This window comes from Tachyglossus aculeatus, chromosome 8 (genome assembly GCF_015852505.1).
Source record: "Tachyglossus aculeatus isolate mTacAcu1 chromosome 8, mTacAcu1.pri, whole genome shotgun sequence".
NCBI classification, from domain to species: domain Eukaryota; kingdom Metazoa; phylum Chordata; class Mammalia; order Monotremata; family Tachyglossidae; genus Tachyglossus; species Tachyglossus aculeatus.
The window spans coordinates 38,833,506-38,854,476 of NC_052073.1; the positions used below are offsets into that span (position 1 = coordinate 38,833,506).

The window sequence follows — 20,971 nt, forward strand, 5'->3', positions numbered from 1 at the left end:
ACCGACCCCTGGCACTGCCGGCGATCTCTTTAATTTCTGCTGGACTCTGTTCGTGTACACCAAGGGTAAGAGGCCGGAGACTTGGCTCCTTCGGGGCAGGGAGCGCGACTGACCGCTCCTCGTAGCGGACTCGCCCGAGCATGTAGTACAGTGCTCTGCGCGCAGTAAGCGCTCAATAAATACCTTCGATCGATGGACTGACCGAGGGAGCCGAGGTGCCCCCTTCATCATCATCATCATCAGTCGTATTTATTGAGCGCTTACTGTGTGCAGAGCACTGTACTAAGCGCTTGGGAAGTACAAGTTGGCAACGTATAGAGACGGTCCCTACCCAACAGTGGGCTCACAGTCAATCAATCAATCAATCAATCGTATTTATTGAGCGCTTACTATGTGCAGAGCACTGTACTAAGCGCTTGGGAAGTACAAATTGGCATCACATAGAGACAGTCCCTACCCAACAGTGGGCTCACAGTCTAAAAGGGGGAGACAGAGAACAGAACCAAACATACCAACAAAATAAAATAAGTAGGCTAGAAATGTACAAGTAAAATAAATAAATAAATAAATAAATGGAGTAATAAATATGTACAACCATATATACATATATACAGGTGCTGTGGGGAAGGGAAGGAGGTAAGACGGGGGATGGAGAGGGGGACGAGGGGGAGAGGAAAGAAGGGGCTCAGTCTGGGAAGGGGCTCAGTCTTCATTTCTCCTTGCGTGGGGAGCGCGGGGGCGGGATCCCAGAAGGAAGGACGGCTCGGTCCCGACGGGCCCTTGGCTAGCGGTCCGTGGTCCCCGTGGACCGGACCCCCGTGAGAGGCCCCCGCCCCTGCCAATCCCGCGGGCATCCGCTCGGCCTTCCCGTGACCGGCTTCCGGCCTTCTGTTGGTTTTGTTCCGTGTCTCCGTCTCCCGCGTCCTCCGTAAAGGCCACTTTCGTAGGATTGGGGATGACTTAGTCAACTCCTACCATTTACTCCTCTGCTGCCTGGATCTGACGTACGCCCTCGCCATCTCGTGCTCCAACAGGCGGGATCTGCTCAACCCCTCCTTCCGAGGTAGGACCGGCCGGGGACCGGGGACGCGCCCCGGGGGAGGCGCGGTGATGGGGGACGGGGGAAACTGAGCCTCCTCGTTTCCCCCGTGGTGCCCTGTTCTGGCTCGACCCCCCCCCCCGCCCCGCAGGCCTGCCCCCCAACTTCCACAGCACGAAGTTCAAGGCCCCTGCCAAGCCCCCCTGCGTCATCGCCACCCTCTGCACCCTCCACGACGGGCTTCTGGTCGAGGCAAAGAGCATCAAGGAGTACTACTTCAAGGCATACATGACCAAACTCTTCCGCAGGAAGGTGAGGGGGATCCCGCCCCTCGGTGCCCCCGTCCGAGGGCACTTGACGTCGGGGTTCGGGGGTGGGAAAATCAATCAATCAATCAATCGTATTTATTGAGCGCTTACAGTGTGCAGAGCACTGGACTAAGCGCTTGGGAAGTCCAAGTTGGCAACATATAGAGACAGTCCCTACCCAACAGTGGGCTCACAGTCTAAAAGATCAGCCTAAAATCAGCCCCTGGCGCCCTGTGGAGAGCAGTCGGGGGGGTGGTTACATCCACTTCGTTCCCTCAAACACTTGCTGAGCACTTCCTGTGTTCAGAGAAGCAGCGTGGCTCAGTGGAAAGAGCCCGGGCTCGGGAGTCAGAGGTCGTGGGTTCTAATCCCGGCCCCGCCGCCTGTCAGCTGGGTGACTTCGGGCGAGAAGCAGCGTGGCTCGGGGGAAAGAACACGGGCTGGGTCGTGGATTCAAATCCTGGCTCCGCCGCTTGTCAGCTGTGTGACTTTGGGCGAGAGTCCTTTAACTTCTCTGGGCCTCGGTGACCTCATCTGTAAAATGGGGGTGAAGACTGTGAGCCCCTTGTGGGACAAACTGATCACCTTGGAACCCCCCCCAGCGCTTAGAACAGCGCACAGTAAGTGCTTAATAAATGCCATCAAAAAAAAAAAAGTCACTCCTCTGGCCCTCGGTGACCTCATCTGGAAAATGGGGATGAAGACCGTGAGCCCCCCGTGGGACCACCTGATCACCTTGTATCCCCCCCCACCAGCGCTTAGAACGGTGCTTCGCACATAGTAAGCGCTTAACAAATGCCATCGTTATTATTATTACAAAATAACAATAAGCAGGTACATTCCCTGCCCACAGTGAGCTTACAGCCTAGAGAGCGAGGGCATTCACGTAGACCTGTCCGGTCGCCTGGGAGAGTTTAGCAGCCCTGCCCTCTTTATTCACCCCTCCTTCCGCCCCATACTACTTACGTACCTATCCATAATCTATTTATTTCTAGAGGTCTCCCCCTCCGGACCGTAAATTCCATGGGGGAAGGGAACGCGCCTCCCAGCTCGGCTATAGTGTCCTCTTCCAAGCGCTTAGTACAGCGCTCTGCCCACAGTGAGCGCTCAGTAAGTACGGTGGATCGGCGATTGACTGACCCAGAGCGGGTAAATGACTTAGCGTGTGACCCCTTCGGTGGCCACCGCCGCTTCCCCCTGCCTCTAGACCGTCAGCTAACTGTGGGCCGCGAATTTAGCACAGTGCTCTGCACACAGTGAGCACTCAATGAAGGAGGTATTAATTTCTCAGGGATTTCCGGGGTTACGCTCTTCCCCGCTCTTCCCCCGCTTCCCTGCTTCCTTTCCCCCCTCCAGATTCTGAAAGGAGACCGCATCCCGGATCCCTCCAGCTTTGCAGAGAACAGGTCAGTACCGTCGATCCAAGCGGCGTGGGTTTGGTAGATCCTCGCCCTTAGCCAAACTTTGGGCCGTGCCCCACTCTGGCGCTTAGTAGAGTGTTTGCCACATAGTAAGCGCTTAACAGATACCATTTAAAAACCAAAAAACACCCGCTGGCGTCTAGGAAATGGATAAGTGGCCCCTGGCCTCCAGCCGGATCGAACCACCGGCTGATGGTTTTTGTTTCTTTCATTCATTCATTCATTCAGTCAGTCAGTCAGTCGTATTTATTGAGCGCTTACTGTGTGCAGAGCACTGTACTAAGCGCTTGGGAAGTCCAAGTCGGCAACATAGAGAGACGGTCCCTACCCGACAGCGGGCTCACCGTCTAGAAGGGGGAGACGGGCAGCAAAACAAAACATGTGGACGGGTGTCAAGTCGTCAGAATAAATAGAAGTAAAGCTAGACGCACATCGTTAACAAAATAAATAGAATAGTAAATATGGACAAGTAAAATAAATAGGGTAATCTGTACAAACATATATACAGGTGCTGTGGGGAGGGGAAGGAGGCAGGGCGGGGGGGATGGGGAGGGGGAGAGGAAAAAGGGGGCTCTGTGTGGGAAGGCTTCCTGGAGGAGGTGAGCTCTCAGTAGGGCTTTGAAGGGAGGAAGAGAGCGAGCTTGGCGGATTTGGGGAGGGAGGGCATTCCAGGCCAGGGGGAGGACCTGGGATTCAGGAGGTCATGGGTTCTAATCCTGCCTCTGCCATTGTCTGTCTGCTCTGTGGTCTCTGGCAAGTCGCTTCACTTCCCTGTGCCTCAGTTGCCTCATCTGTAAAATGGAGATTGAGACGGTGAGCGCTACGTGGGACAGGGACTGAAATGCTTGTAACCATCTTCGTGCTTAGTTCAGTGCTTGGCACATAATAAGCACTTAAGAAATATCTCCATTATTATTAAGAGAGACAGGAGAGTCAGATGGGACACTGGCCCTGTCCCACTCGGGCTTTGCAGCGTAAGGGCCGGGGATTTGAGGGATCCCAGCCCCATTTTACGGAGGAGAAGACCAAGGCTCAGGGAGGGCAAGTGGATAAAGCTTGCGCCTGGAAGCCAAAAGGACCTGGATTCTGATTCCGGATCCGCCTCTCGTCTGCTGGGTGACCTTGGGCAGGTCACTTAACTTCCCTGGGCCTCAGTTCCCTCATCTGTCAAATGGGGATGAAGACTGTGAGCCCCAAGTGGGACAACCCGATGACCCTGTATCTACCCCAAAGCTTAGATCGGGGCCTAACACATAAGAAGTGCTTAACAAATAATAATAATAATGGCATTTATTAAGCGCTTACTATGTGCAAAGCACTGTTCTAAGCGCTGGGGGAGATACAGGGTGATCAGGTTGTCTCACAGGGGGCTCATAGTCTTGATCCCCATTTGACAGATGAGGGAACTGAGGCCCAGAGAAGTTAAGTGACTGGCCCCAAGTCACACAGCTGCCAGTTGGCGGAGCCGAGATTTGAACCCATGACCTCTGATTCCAAAGCCCGGGCTCTTTCCACTGAGCCACGCTGCTCAGTTTCCTCATCTGTCAAATGGGGATGAAGACCGTGAGCCCCACGTGGGACAACACGATGGCCTTGTATCTACCCCAGTGCTTAGATCAGGGCCTAACACATAAGAAGCGCTTAGCAAATACCAATTGTTATTATTCCTGTTGTCAAGAGACTCGTCCAGGGTCACCCATCAGGCCAAGAGAAGACCGTGAGCCCCACGTGGGACAACCCGATGGCCTTGTATCTACCCCAGCGCTTAGATCAGGGCCTAACACATAAGAAGCGCTTAGCAAATACCGATTTTTATTATTACTGTTATCAAGAGACCATCCAGGGTCACCCAGCAGGCCAGGAGCAGACCGTGAGCCCCACGTGGGACAACACGATGGCCTTGTATCTACCCCAGCGCTTAGATCAGGGCCCAACACATAAGAAGCGCTTAGCAAATACCGATTTTTATTATTACTGTTATCAAGAGACTCATCCAGGGTCACCCAGCAGGCCAGGAGCAGACCGTGAGCCCCACGTGGGACAATACGATGGCCTTGTATCTACCCCAGCGCTTAGATCAGGGCCTAACACATAAGAAGCGCTTAGCAAATACCATTTGTTATTATTACTGTTATCAAGAGACTCGTCCAGGGTCACCCAGCAGTCCAGGAGAAGACCGTGAGCCCCACATGGGACAACACAATGGCCTTGTATCTACCCCAGCGCTTAGATCAGGGCCTAACACATAAGAAGCACTTAACAAATACCAATTGTTGTTATTCCTGTTGTCAAGAGACTCGTCCAGGGTCACCCGGCAGTCCAGGAGAAGACCGTGAGCCCCACGTGGGACAACACAATGGCCTTGTATCTATCCCAGCGCTTAGATCAGGGCCTAACACATAAGAAGCGCTTAGCAAATACCAATTGTTATTATTACTGTTATTAAGAGACTCGTCCAGGATCACCCAGCAGGCCAGGAGAAGACCGTGAGCCCCACGTGGGACAACCCGATGGCCTTGTATCTACCCCAGCGCTTAGATCAGGGCCTAACACATAGGAAGTGCTTAACAAATACCGATTGTTATTATTACTATTATTAAGAGACTCGTCCAGGGTCACCCAGCAGGCCAGGAGCAGAGCCGGGGGTAGAACCAAGCGATGTAATAATAATAATAATAATAATAATAATAATAATAATAATGGCATTTGTTAAGCGCTTACTATGTGCAAAGCACTACTGCCTTCCTCATGCATTTTGAATTTCCGGCTTGGGTCGCCTCCCCGGACGGAAACCCGGGCGTGTGGGATTCGGGTGGCGATGGGGGCAGCTAGGAACGAGGCAGGGAGAGAGTTTTGTTGGGGATGATGGTTGTCGGGGGTGGGCTTCCCAGCAGAGGCACGGGGGCCACCCGTCCTCCAGCCTGACGATCGCCGCGCGCCCCTCTCCCCCCGTTTCAGCCAGGCGATCAACAAAGCGTACGAAGAGTACGTGCTCACCATCGGCGACTTCGACGAGAGGGTTTTCCTGGGAGCGGACGCCGAAGAGGAGATCGGAGCCCCGGGTTGGCTGCCCAGGGAGCCGCCCACAGGCAGGCCGGGCGCCCGGGCTCACGGGGAGTGTCACTTCGAGCAGCATTTCGAGAAGGTAATACCCTCTCCCTGCTCCGTGCCAGGGCCCCCGTCCTCAGTGCCCGCCTGTTGTCCCCGTTGGAGCGGGTAGGGCCGTGGATGGAATAACTGCATCTTACTGGAGAAGCAGCGTGGCGCAGTGGAAAGAGCGTGGGCTTCGGAGTCAGAGGTCATGAGTTCAAATCCCGGCTCCTCCAATTGCCAGCTGTGTTACTTTGGGCAAGTCGCTTCACTTCTCTGGGCCTCAGTTCCCTCATCCGTAAAACGGGGATTGAGACTGTGAGCCCCCCGTGGGACAACCTGATCACCTTGTAACCTCCCCAGCGCTCGGAACAGTGCTTTGCACAGAGTAAGCGCTTAATAAATGCCATCATTATTATTATTATTTGTCCTCTTTCAGGCGCTTAGTACAGAGTCTGGTTGTCAGTGGGTCACCTTGGGTGGGTGGGCAGGTGGGCGGGAATAATAGTGTTAATGATGATTGGGTTATTTGTTGAGCGCTTACTGTGTGCTAGGCGCTGGGGTAGATAGAATAATCAGGTCTAGCTGTCAGCGGATCACGTCGGTAGATGGCTGGGCTGGCAGATTTAGAAGGTGGGGAGGAATAATAATAATAATAATCACGGCGTTTATTAAGTGCTTACTATGTACTAAGCACCAGGGTAGAATAATCACGTCTAGCTGTCAGTAGATCACATTGGGTGTGCTCTGCACACAGTAAGCGCTCAATAAATACGATTGAATGAATGAATGAATTCAGCCATATTTATTGAACGCTTACCGTGTGCAGAGCAATGGACTAAGCACTTGGAAAGCACAATTCAGCAATAAAGAGAGACAATCCCTGCCCACACGGGGCTTACAGTCTGGAATGGGAGAGACGGGCATCAAAACAAGTAAGCAGGCATCAGTATAAATAAATAGAATTGTAGATAGATGCTTACCGTGTGCGGAGCATTGTACTGAGTGTTGGGTAGAGGACAATCTAACGGATGCATTCCCTGCCCACAACGATCTTTTAGACTGTGAGCCCACTGTTGGGTAGGGACTGTCTCTATATGTTGCCAACTTGTACTTCCCAAGCGCTTAGTACAGTGCTCTGCACACAGTAAGCGCTCAATAAATATGATTGATTGATTGATCTTTGTCTAGAGGGGGAGACAGACATTAATATAAATAAATAGAATGACAGATAGGTGCATAAATGCTGTGGGGCGGGGATGGGGGGGATGAAGTCAAGGCGGCCCAGAAGGGAGCGGGAGAAGAGGAAAAGGAAAGAAGGGCGCAGTCAGGGAAGGCCTCTTGGAGGAGATGGGCCTCCGATAAGGCTTTGAAGGTGAGGCGAGTCATTGTCTGTTAGATATCATCATCATCATCATCATCATCATCATCAATCGTATTTATTGAGCACTTACTGTGTGCAGAGCACTGTACTAAGCGCTTGGGAAGTACAAGTTGGCAACACACAGAGACAGTCCCTACCCAACAGTGGGCTTACATTCTAGAAGGGGGAGACAGAGAACAAAACCGAACATAGTAACAAGATAAAATAAATAGAATAGATATGTACAAGTAAAATAAATAAATAGAGTAATAAATATGTACAAACATATATCCATATATACAGGTGCTGTGGGGAAGGGAAGGAGGTAAGACGGGGGGGATGGAGACGGGGAGAGGAAGGAAGGGGCTCAGTCTGGGAAGGCCTCCTGGAGGAGGCGAGCTCTCAGCAGGGCCCCGAAGGGAGGAAGAGAGCCAGCTCGGCGGATGGGCAGGAAGGATGTGGGCGAGAGATTGGCAGTGAAATAGACGAGACGGAGGGACAGACAGCGAGAGGTTTGGCGTTAGAGGAGTAAAGTGGGCAGATTGGGTTGGAGTAGGAGAGTAGTGAGGTGAGGTAGGAGGGGGCGAGGGGATTGAGGGCTCTCCAGCCGACGATGACGCGTTTCTGTTTGATGTGGAGGCCGATGGTTCCTTCCCCTCTGCCTTCAAACACACCCACGTCTCCCCCATCCTAAAAAAACCTCTCTTGACCCCGCCTCCCCTTCTAGTTATCGCCCCATATCCCTCCTACCCTTCCTTTCAAAAATCCAAGTTGTCTACACCCGCTGCCCTATTCATATTCACCCTACTGCCCAGATCATTTTTCTCCAAAAACCTTCGGGCCACGACCCTGCAGACCCTCCTCCCCCCTCCCCCCACCACCTTACCTCCTTCCCTTCCCCACAGCATCTGTACATATGTATATATGTTTGTCCGTATTTATTACTCTATTTATTTTACTTGTACATATCTATTCTATTTATTTTGTTTATATGTTTGGTTTTGTTCTCTGTCTCCCCCGTCTAGACTGTGAGCCCACTGTTGGGTAGGGACCGTCTCTATATGCTGCCAACTGCTTAGTCCAGTGCTCTGCACACAGTAAGCGCTCAATAAATATGATTGATGGATTGATTGATTGATTGATTGGGCAAGCACTGGAGGTCCGTGAGGCGTGGGGAAACACGGCCTGAAAGCTTTCGTAGAAAAATGATCCGGGCAGCAGAGTGAAATATGGACAGGAGAGGGGAGAGACTCCGGTGCCCAACTCCACGTGGGGAGGTGGGCTGGCAACATGGGCGCGGAGGCTCGCCCCAACTTCCTCGCCAAGGTTGCCAAGGGCGGGCGGGAGGTCGCCCCAACTGCCTTGCGGGGTCACCGTGGCCATTACAGCCCAGGCTTGGGAGCCAGCGGTCGGGGCTTCTAATCCCGGCTCTTCCGCATGTGCCACTTTGGTTCTCTGTGACTCAGTTCCCTCATCTGTAAAATCAGTCAATCAATCAGTCGTATTTATTGAGCGCTTACTGTGTGCGGAGCACTGGACTAAGCGCTTGGGAAGTACAAGTTGGCAACATAAGAGACAGTCATCATCATCATCATCAATCGTATTTACTGAGCGCTTACTGTGTGCGGAGCACTGGACTAAGCGCTTGGGAAGTCCAAGTTGGCAACATAAGAGACAGTCCCTACCCAACAGTGGGCTCACAGTCTACAATCAATCAATCAATCAATCAATCGTATTTATTGAGCGCTTACTGTGTGCGGAGCACTGGACTAAGCGCTTGGGAAGTACAAGTTGGCAACATAAAGAGACAGTCCCTACCCAACAGTGGGCTCACAGTCTAAAAGGGGGATTAAGACCGTGAGCCACACGGGGGACAACCTGATGACCTTGTATCTACCCCAGCGCTTAGAACACTGTTTGGCACATACTAAGTGCTTAACAAATACCATCATTATTGGTATTAATATAAACCCAGATCACTTGGGTTTACCTTCCCTCCTTCTTAACAAATACCATCATTATTGGTATTAATATAAACCCAGATCACTTGGGTTTACCTTCCCTCCTTCTTAACAAATACCATCATTATTGGTATTAATATAAACCCAGATCACTTGGGTTTACCTTACCTCCTTCTTAACAAATACCATCATTATTGGTATTAATATAAACCCAGATCACTTGGGTTTACCTTACCTCCTTCTTAACAAATACCATCATTATTGGTATTAATATAAACCCAGATCACTTGGGTTTACCTTATCTCCTTCTTAACAAATACCATCATTATTGGTATTAATATAAACCCAGATCACTTGGGTTTACCTTCCCTCCTTCTTAACAAATACCATCATTATTGGTATTAATAAAAACCCAGATCACTTGGGTTTACCTTATCTCCTTCTTAACAAATACCATCATTATTGGTATTAATATAAACCCAGATCACTTGGGTTTTACCTTACCTTCTTCTTAACAAATACCATCATTATTGGCATTAATATAAACCCAGATCTCTTGGGTTTACCTTACCTCCTTCTTAACAAATACCATCATTATTGGTATTAATATAAACCCAGATCACTTGGGTTTACCTTACCTCCTTCTTAACAAATACCATCATTATTGGTATTAATATAAATCCAGATCACTTGGGTTTACCTTACCTCCTTCTTAACAAATACCATCATTATTGGTATTAATATAAACCCAGATCACTTGGGTTTACCTTACCTCCTTCTTAACAAATACCATCATTATTGGTATTAATATAAACCCAGATCACTTGGGTTTACCTTATCTCCTTCTTAACAAATACCATCATTATTGGTATTAATATAAACCCAGATCACTTGGGTTTACCTTCCCTCCTTCTTAACAAATACCATCATTATTGGTATTAATAAAAACCCAGATCACTTGGGTTTACCTTCCCTCCTTCTTAACAAATACCATCATTATTGGTATTAATATAAACCCAGATCACTTGGGTTTACCTTACCTTCTTCTTAACAAATACCATCATTATTGGTATTAATATAAACCCAGATCACTTGGGTTTTACCTTACCTTCTTCTTAACAAATACCATCATTATTGGCATTAATATAAACCCAGATCTCTTGGGTTTACCTTACCTCCTTCTTAACAAATACCATCATTATTGGTATTAATATAAACCCAGATCACTTGGGTTTACCTTACCTCCTTCTTAACAAATACCATCATTATTGGTATTAATATAAATCCAGATCACTTGGGTTTACCTTACCTCCTTCTTAACAAATACCATCATTATTGGTATTAATATAAACCCAGATCACTTGGGTTTACCTTACCTCCTTCTTAACAAATACCATCATTATTGGTATTAATATAAACCCAGATCACTTGGGTTTACCTTATCTCCTTCTTAACAAATACCATCATTATTGGTATTAATATAAACCCAGATCACTTGGGTTTACCTTCCCTCCTTCTTAACAAATACCATCATTATTGGTATTAATAAAAACCCAGATCACTTGGGTTTACCTTCCCTCCTTCTTAACAAATACCATCATTATTGGTATTAATATAAACCCAGATCACTTGGGTTTACCTTACCTTCTTCTTAACAAATACCATCATTATTGGTATTAATATAAACCCAGATCACTTGGGTTTTACCTTACCTTCTTCTTAACAAATACCATCATTATTGGCATTAATATAAACCCAGATCTCTTGGGTTTACCTTCCCTCCTTCTTAACAAATACCATCATTATTGGTATTAATATAAACCCAGATCACTTGGGTTTACCTTACCTCCTTCTTAACAAATACCATCATTATTGGTATTAATATAAACCCAGATCACTTGGGTTTACCTTCCCTCCTTCTTAACAAATACCATCATTATTGGTATTAATATAAACCCAGATCACTTGGGTTTACCTTACCTCCTTCTTAACAAATACCATCATTATTGGTATTAATATAAACCCAGATCACTTGGGTTTACCTTCCCTCCTTCTTAACAAATACCATCATTATTGGTATTAATATAAACCCAGATCACTTGGGTTTACCTTCCCTCCTTCTTAACAAATACCATCATTATTGGTATTAATATAAACCCAGATCACTTGGGTTTACCTTCCCTCCTTCTTAACAAATACCATCATTATTGGTATTAATATAAACCCAGATCACTTGGGTTTACCTTACCTCCTTCTTAACAAATACCATCATTATTGGTATTAATATAAACCCAGATCACTTGGGTTTACCTTACCTTCTTCTTAACAAATACCATCATTATTGGTATTAATATAAACCCAGATCACTTGGGTTTTACCTTACCTTCTTCTTAACAAATACCATCATTATTGGCATTAATATAAACCCAGATCTCTTGGGTTTACCTTCCCTCCTTCTTAACAAATACCATCATTATTGGTATTAATATAAACCCAGATCACTTGGGTTTACCTTACCTCCTTCTTAACAAATACCATCATTATTGGTATTAATATAAACCCAGATCACTTGGGTTTACCTTCCCTCCTTCTTAACAAATACCATCATTATTGGTATTAATATAAACCCAGATCACTTGGGTTTACCTTACCTCCTTCTTAACAAATACCATCATTATTGGTATTAATATAAACCCAGATCACTTGGGTTTACCTTACCTCCTTCTTAACAAATACCATCATTATTGGTATTAATAAAAACCCAGATCACTTGGGTTTACCTTCCCTCCTTCTTAACAAATACCATCATTATTGGTATTAATATAAACCCAGATCACTTGGGTTTTACCTTACCTTCTTCTTAACAAATACCATCATTATTGGCATTAATATAAACCCAGATCTCTTGGGTTTACCTTACCTCCTTCTTAACAAATACCATCATTATTGGTATTAATATAAACCCAGATCACGTGGGTTTACCTTCCCTCCTTCCCTTCCCCACAGCACCTGTATATATGTTTGTACATATTTATTACTCTATTTATTTATTTTACTTGTACACATCTATTCAATTTATTTTGTTAGTATGTTTGGTTTTGTTCTGTCTCCCCCTTTTAGACTATGAGCCCACTGTGGGGTAAGGACTGTATACGTTGCCAACTTGGACTTCCCAAGTGCTTAGTCCAGTGCTCCGCACACAGTAAGCGCTCAATAAATGTGACTGATTGATTGATTAATATCGGAGAAATCGACTTGGGTTTAACGAGCGTCTCCGCCTTTCTCCTCGGGCAGAAAGGATGTCTCGCCCCCTCCACCCCGCTGACGGGCAGGCGCTACCTGCGAGGGAAGGAGGCGGCCAGCACACCCGTCGCTTCCGCGACGCAGAGCGTCAGCAAGCTGCAGGGCATCGTGGCCGGCCTGAGGAACTCCCCCAGCGAGCAGCTTCTGAGCATTTTTGAGTAAGTCCCGGCGCGCCCATTCCCCAGAGACCCTCTCTTCCTCCCTCATTCAGTCAATCGTACTTATTGAGCGCCTGCTGCGTGCAGAGCACTGTACTAAGCGCTTGGGAAGTGCGAGTTAGCTCCCTCCTTGGAGCCTGGGCGGCACCAAACCTCCCCCTGGCTCCGGGGTCCTACCGGTAATGGGGTCACCAAGGAGGGCGGGAGATAACGGGAACGTACGCTCCGAGGACCGTCCCGACTACCCCACAGGGTCACCGCGGGCGGCGGAAGGTCACCGGGAACATGGGCTCGGAGGCCCGCCCTGTGAAAAGCAGCGTGGCTTAGTGGAAGGAGCCTGGGCTTGGGTGTCAGAGGTTGTGGGTTCTAATCCCGGCTCCACCACCTCATTCATTCATTCATTCAATCGTATTTATTGAGCGCTTACTGTGTGCAGAGCACTGGACTAACCTCATCTGGAAAATGGGGACAACCTGACCACCTTGTAACCTCCCCAGCGCTTAGAACAGTGCTTTGCACATAGTTAGCGCTTAATAAATACCATTATTATTATTATTATTATTGGGAAGTACAAGTTGGCAACATAGAGAGACGGTCCCTACACAACAGCGGGCTCACTTGGCAGCCGTGTGACGCTGGGCAAGTCACTTCACTTCTCTGGGCCTCAGTTACGTCATCTGTAAAATGGGGATGAATCAATCAATCAATCAATCAATCGTATTTATTGAGCGCTTACTATGTGCAGAGCACTGTACTAAGCGCTTGGGAAGTACAAATTGGCAACACATAGAGACAGTCCCTACCCAACAGTGGGCTCACAGTCTAAAAGGGGGAGACAGAGAACAGAACCAAACATACCAACAAAATAAAATAAATAGGATAGAAATGTACAAGTAAAATAAATAAATAAATAAATAGAGTAATAAATATGTACAACCATATATACGTATATACAGGTGCTGTGGGGAAGGGAGGGAGGTACGATGGGGGGATGGAGAGGGGGACGAGGGGGAGAGGAAGGAAGGGGCTCAGTCTGGGAAGGCCTCCTGGAGGAGGTGAGCTCTCAGCAGGGCCTTGAAGGGAGGAAGAGAGCTATTCATTCAATCGTATTTATTGAGCGCTTACTGTGTGCAGTGCACTGTACTAACCTCATCTGGAAAATGGGGATTAAAGACGGTGAGCCCCACGTGGGACAACCTGACCACCTTGTAACCTCCCCAGTGCTTAGAACAGTGCTTTGCACACTTAAAAAATACCATTATTATTATTATTATTGGGAAGTACAAGTTGGCAACATAGAGAGACGGTCCCTACACAACAGCGGGCTCACTTGTCAGCCGTGTGACGCTGGGCAAGTCACTTCACTTCTCTGGGCCTCAGTTACGTCATCTGTAAAACGGGGCTGAAGACTGTGAGCCCCACACAGGACGACCTGATCACCTTGTAGCTACCCCAGCGCTTAGAACAGTGCTCGGCACATGGTAACTGTTGGGTAGGGACCGTCTCTATATGGTTCCAACTTGTACTTCCCAAGCGCTTAGTGCAGTGCTCTGCACACAGTAAGCGCTCAATAAATACGATTGAATAAATAGTAAGCGCTTAGTAATAATAATAATAATAACTGTGGCATTTATTAAGCACTTACTATGTTCAAAGCACTGTTCTAAGCGCTAGGAGTGTTACAAGGTGATTGGGTGGTCCCATGTGGGGCTCACGGTCTTAATCCCCATTTTACAGATGAGGGAATTGAGGCCCAGAGAAGTGAAGGGACTTGCCCAGAGTCACACACCTGACAATTGGCGGAGGCTGGGATTTGAACCCATGACCTCTGACTCCAAAGCCCGGGCTCTTTCCACCGAGCCACGCTGCTTAATAATAATAATAATGGCATTTGTTACATGCTTACTCTGTGCAAAGCACTGTTCTAAGCACTGGGGGGGGGGGGGATACAAGGTGATCAGGTTGTCCCACGTGGGGCTCACAGTCGTAATCCCCATTTTACAGATGAGGTAACTGAGACTCAGAGAAGGGAAGTGACTTGCCCAAGGTCACACAGCAGACATGTGGCGGAGCCGGGATTTGAACCCGTGACCTCCGACTCCAAAGCCCGGGCTCTTTCCTCTGAGCCATGAGAGGGCAAGAGGGCAAGGTTGAGAGGGCTTAACAACTACCATCGTTCTTATTGTTATTAGGAAATAAGAAGTCTCTCCAAGGGTCCGGGAGTTGGGCGGATCGGTTTGCTGAGACCCCCGGGGGTCCTGCCGTGAGCGGTCGGACGGCTCTCCCGCTGTGAGGGGTGGGCGAGCCGAAGCAGGGAAGGAGCCCTGGCCTTGGGGTCCGAGGACCTGGGTTCGAATCCCGGCTCCGCCGCTTGTCTACTGAGTGACCGTGGGCGAGTCACTTCACTTATCTGGCCCTCTTCTGCGCGGTGGGGATTCACTCCCTGTTCTCCCTCCCTGTGAGCCTCATGTGCACTCTGATGATCTTTGGGCAAGTCACTTCACTTCTCCGTGCCTCAGTGGCCTCATCTGTGAAATGGGGATGAAGACTGTGAGCCCCACGGGGGACAACCTGATCACCTTATATCTACCCCAGCGCTTAGAACAGTGCTTGGCACATAGGAAGGGCTTCACAAATACCGTCATCATCATCTTGTATGTATCCCTGTGCTTCTGTGAGCCCACTGTTGGGTAGGGACCGTCTCTATATGTTGCCAACTTGGACTTCCCAAGCGCTTAGTACAGTGCTCTGCACACAGTCAGCGCTCAATAAATACGATTTATTGATTGATTGGTACAAAATAAGCACTTAACAAATACCGCCACTGAGCTGTGTGACTCTGGGCAAGTCACTTATCTTCTCTGTGCCTCAGTTACCTCATCTGTAAAATGGGGATGAAGACTGTGAGCCCCCCGTGGGACAACCTGATCACCTTGTAACCTCCCCAGCGCTTAGAACAGTGCTTTGCACATAGTAAGCGCTTAATAAGTGCCATTATTATCATTATTATTATTTGGGCAAGTCACTTCACTTCTCTGTGCCTCAGTTGCCTCATCTGTGAAATGGGGATGAAGACTGTGAGCCCCACGGGGGACAACCTGATCACCTTATATCTACCCCAGCGCTTAGAACAGTGCTTGGCACATAGGAAGCGCTTCACAAATACCGTCATCATCATCTTGTATGTATCCCTGTGCTTCTGTGAGCCCACTATTGGGTGGGGACCGTCTCTATATGTTGCCAACCTGTACTTCCCAAGCGCTTAGTACAGTGCTCTGCATACAGTAAGCGCTCAATAAATGCGATTTATTGATTGATTGGTACAAAATAAGCACTTAACAAATACCGCCACTGAGCTGTGTGACTCTGGGCAAGTCACTTATCTTCTCTGTGCCTCAGTTACCTCATCTGTAAAATGGGGATTAAGACTGTGAGCCTCCCATGGGACAACCTGATCACCTTGTAACCTCCCCAGCGCTTAGAACAGTGCTTTGCACATAGTAAGCGCTTAATAGGTGCCATTATTATTATTACTATTATTTGGGCAAGTCACTTCACTTCTCCGTGCCTCAGTTCCCTCATCTGTGAAATGGGGATGAAGACCGTGAGCCCCACGGGGGACAACCTGATCACCTTATATCTACCCCAGCGCTTAGAACAGTGCTTGGCACATAGGAAGCGCTTCACAAATACCGTCATCATCATCTTGTGTGTATCCCTGTGCTTCTGTGAGCCCACTATTGGGTGGGGACCGTCTCTATATGTTGCCAACCTGTACTTCCCAAGCGCTTAGTACAGTGCTCTGCACACAGTAAGCGCTCAATAAATACGATTTATTGATTGATTGGTACAAAATAAGCACTTAACAAATACCGCCACTGAGCTGTGTGACTCTGGGCAAGTCCTTATCTTCTCTGTGCCTCAGTTACCTCATCTGTAAAATGGGGATGAAGACTGTGAGCCCCCCGTGGGACAACCTGATCACCTTGTAACCTCCCCAGCGCTTAGAACAGTGCTTTGCACATAGTAAGCGCTTAATAAGTGCCATTATTATTATTACTATTATTTGGGCAAGTCACTTCACTTCTCCGTGCCTCAGTTCCCTCATCTGTGAAATGGGGATGAAGACCGTGAGCCCCACGGGGGACAACCTCATCACCTTATATCTACCCCAGCGCTTAGAACAGTGCTTGGCACATAGGAAGCGCTTCACAAATACCGTCATCATCATCTTGTGTGTATCCCTGTGCTTCTGTGAGCCCACTATTGGGTGGGGACCGTCTCTATATGTTGCCAACTTGGACTTCCCAAGCGCTTAGTACAGTGCTCTGCACACAGTAAGCACTCAATAAATACGATTGATTGATTGATTGATTGGTACAAAATAAGCACTTAACAAATACCACCACTTGTCAGCTGTGTGATGCTGGGCAAGTCACTTATCTTCTCTGTGCCTCAGTTACCTCATCTGTAAAATGGGGATGAAGACTGTGAGCCCCCCGTGGGACAACCTGATCACCTTGTAACCTCCCCAGCGCTTAGAACAGTGCTTTGCACATAGTAAGAGCTTAATAAGTGCCATTATTATTATTACTATTATTTGGGCAAGTCACTTCACTTCTCTGTGCCTCAGTTACCTCATCTGTAAAATGGGGATGAAGACTGTGAGCCCCCCGTGGGACAACCTGATCACCTTGTAACCTCCCCAGGGCTTAGAACAGTGCTTTGCACATAGTAAGCGCTTAATAAGTGCCATTATTATTATTATTATTAATAAATACCATTTTTTAAAAAGCACAAAATCTTCCAATGAGCCTGCAGCCCTGCTCATTCCCGTGGGCCAGATTCTCCTCCAGTGGTCAGCCCTCCATTGCCAAAGCGCCCAGCACTGTACTAAGCGCTGGGGTAGAGAAATCGGGACAGACACGGTCCCTGCCCCATCTGGGGCTCACAGTCTAAGCAGGAGGGAGAACTGGGGTATACTCTCCATTTCACAGATGAGGAAACTGAGGCCCCGAGAAGTGAAGCGACTCACCCAAGATCACCCAGCAGGCAGATGGTCTGCTGGGTGATCTAAGAGAAGCGGTGTGGCTCAGTGGATAGAGCCCGGGCTTTGGAGTCAGAGGTCATGGGTTCAAATGCCGGCTCCGCCAACTGTCAGCTGTGTGACTTTGGGCCAGTCACTTCACTTCTCTGGGCCTCAGTGACCTCATATGGAAAATGGGGATGAAGACAGTGAGCCCCACGTGGGACAACCCAATCACCTTGTAACCTCCCCAGTGCTTAGGACAGTGCTTTGCACATAGTAAGCACTTGATAAATGCCATCATTATTATTATTAAACGGTGAGCCCTTTTAGACTGTGAGCCCACTGTTGGGTAGGGACTATATATGTTGCCAACTTGTACTTCCCAAGCGCTTAGTACAGTGCTCTGCACACAGTAAGCGCTCAATAAATACGATTGATTGATTGATTGATTGATTGAGCCCGGGATTAGAACTCAGGTCTTCTGACTCCGAGGCGTGGGGTCTTTCCACCAAGTCATGCTGCCGCCTCTTTTTTTTTTTTTTAATTTTTTTTGTATTCGTTAAGCGCTTCCTATGTGTCAGGCACTGTACTAACCGCCGGTGTAGATAGAAAGTAAGCAGGTTGGACGCGGTCCCAATCCCACGAGGGGCTCCCAGTCTTAAGCCCCATTTTCCCGGTGTGGGAACTGAGGCCCAAAGAAGTGAAGTGACCTGCCCAAGAGGCAGGATTAGAACCCAGGTCCTCCGGCTCCCAGGAGCTCCCAAAAACCCAGCTTCTAGGCCCAAGTGTTTGCAGGGACAGAAACGCAGTGTGACGCTGAATTGGGGGGCCGGGGGAGACGCCACCTTGGCAGACTTCCTCCAAAGGGCCCACGGGCCCCCACCGCGTCGGACCGTGGGACCTCGCGGGCCTCCCCCGGTGGTCCGGGCCCACGGTGACTCAGTTTCCCCGCGGCTTGTCCTCCACAGATCCTGCTCCCGCAACCCCTTGGAGCGCGTGGCGAGCACTGTCAGCGCCATCAGAGAGACCTTCTGTCACTGCTACACCTTGTCCACCCAAGAGCAGCCCGGCTCCCACATCGGTAAGAGATTTGGAAAACAATTCCTAACCCGGCATGCCTGAGTGTGGAAGCAGCCTGGTTTGGCAGATAGGGCATGTCCTGAGAGCCAGAAGGACCTGGGTTCGAATCCCGGCTCCGCCAAGCCACCTTGGGCCAGTCGCTTCAATCAATCAATCAATCAATCGTATTTATTGAGCGCTTACTATGTGCAGAGCACTGTACTAAGCGCTTGGGAAGTACAAATTGGCAACATAGAGAGACAGTCCCTACCCAACAGTGGGCACACACAGTCTAAAAGGGGGAGACAGAGAACAAAACCAAACATACTAACAAAATAAAATAAATAGGATAGATATGTACAAGTTAAATAAATAAATAGAGTAATAAATAGGTACAAACATATATACATATATACAGGTGCTGTGGGGAAGGGAAGGAGGTAAGATGGGGGGGATGGAGAGGGGGACGAGGGGGAGAGGAAGGAAGGGGCTCAGTCTAGGAGAAGTGAAGGGGCTTCACTTCTCTGGGCCTCAGTTACCTCGTCTGTGAAATGGGGATGAAGAACGTGAGCCCCAGCGGGGACGGACTGTGGCCAACCCCATTACCTTCTTCATCGCTTCTCGGCCTTTGCACCTGTATATATGTTTGTACATATTTATTACTCTATTTATTTTACTTGTACCTATCTATTCTATTTATTTTATTTTGTTAATATGTGGTTTTGTTCTCTGTCTCCCCCTTCTAGACTGTGAGCCCACTGTTGGGGAGGGACTGTCTCTATATGTTGCCAACTTGGACTTCCCAAGCGCTTAGTACAGTGCTCTGCACACAGTAAGCACTCAATAAATACGATTGATTGGTTGATTGATTACCTTGTATCTCCCCCTGCGCTTAGAGCAGTGCTTGGCACGTGGCCAGCGCTTAACAAGTACTGTAATTATAATAATAATAATAAGGATGGCCTTTATTAAGCGCTTACTATGTGCGAAGCACTGTTCTAAGCGCTGGGGAGGTTAAAAGGTGAACAGGTTGTCCCACGGTGGGGGGCTCGCAGCCTTAATCCCCGTTTTCCAGATGAGGTAACCGAGGCCCAGAGAAGTGAAGTGACTTGCCCAAAGTCACCCAGCTGACAATTGGCAGAGTTGGGATTCGAACCCATGACCTCTGACTCCAAAGCCCGTGCTCTTTCCACTGAGCCATGCTGCTTCCTCTTCTACATGTTTATTCTATTTATTTTATTTTGTTAATATGTTTTGTTTTCTGTTTCCCCCTTCTAGACTGTGAGCCCACTGTTGGGTAGGAACCGTCTCTATATGTTGCCAACTTGGACTTCCCAAGCGCTTAGTCCAGTGCTCTGCACACAGTAAGCGCCCAACAAATACGATTGAATGAATGTGCCAAGCACTGCTCTAAGCACAGGGGGAGATACAAGTAAGCGCTCAATAAATACGATTGAATGATTGATTGAATGAATGTATGTATATGTATGTGCATTTGTATATATGTGTGTGTACAGGGACCGTCTCTATATGTTGCCAACTTGTACTTCCCAAGCACTTAGTACAGTGCTCTGCACACAGTAAGCACTCAATAAATACGATTGAATGATTGAATGAATTTATGTATATATGTATGTGCATATGTATATATACGTATGTGCATCTGTATATATATGTGTGTGTACATGTACATAGACTTCTACCCTGTGAGCCTGCTGTTGAGTAGGGACCGTCTCTATACGTTGCCAACTTGGACTTCCCAAGCGCTTAGTACAGTGCTCTGCACACAGTAAGCGCTTGATAAATACGATTGAATGATTGAATGAATGTACGTGTATATGTATATGCATATGTATATATATGTGTGCATTTGTATATATATGTGTTTGTACATGTACATAGACTTCTAGCCTGTGAGCCCGCTGTTGGGTAGGGACCGTCTCTATATGTTGCCAACTTGGACTTCCCAAGCGCTTAGTCCAGTGCTCTGCACACAGTAAGCGCTCAATAAATCCGATTGATTGAATGAATGAATGAATGAATGAATGAATGAATGAGTGAGGTGCCCCACCTACCTCACAGCGTAGTTGCTTTTTAATAAACACAATATGGTGGAAAGGGCTCCCCGGCCTCCGACCCCACTGGCCTCCTTCCCTTCCCCACAGCACCTGTATATACGTATATATGTTTGTACAGATTTATTACCCTATTTATCGATTTATTTTACTCGTCCATATCTA

The 20,971-nt window shown here is 48.1% G+C and overlaps 1 protein-coding gene across 1 annotated transcript in view; it reads left to right on the forward strand.

The window, feature by feature from the left end:
* The window catches only part of RBL1 (RB transcriptional corepressor like 1), an 82,249-nt gene that overhangs the window by 22,123 nt on the left and 39,155 nt on the right, over positions 1 to 20,971 (forward strand). Inside the window, exons 4-10 of the mRNA XM_038750079.1 lie at positions 1 to 65; positions 935 to 1,063; positions 1,191 to 1,351; positions 2,704 to 2,753; positions 5,727 to 5,913; positions 12,477 to 12,643; positions 18,641 to 18,753. Coding sequence (XP_038606007.1) covers positions 1 to 65; positions 935 to 1,063; positions 1,191 to 1,351; positions 2,704 to 2,753; positions 5,727 to 5,913; positions 12,477 to 12,643; positions 18,641 to 18,753 — 872 coding nt within the window. The remainder of the gene's footprint in view (positions 66 to 934; positions 1,064 to 1,190; positions 1,352 to 2,703; positions 2,754 to 5,726; positions 5,914 to 12,476; positions 12,644 to 18,640; positions 18,754 to 20,971) is intronic.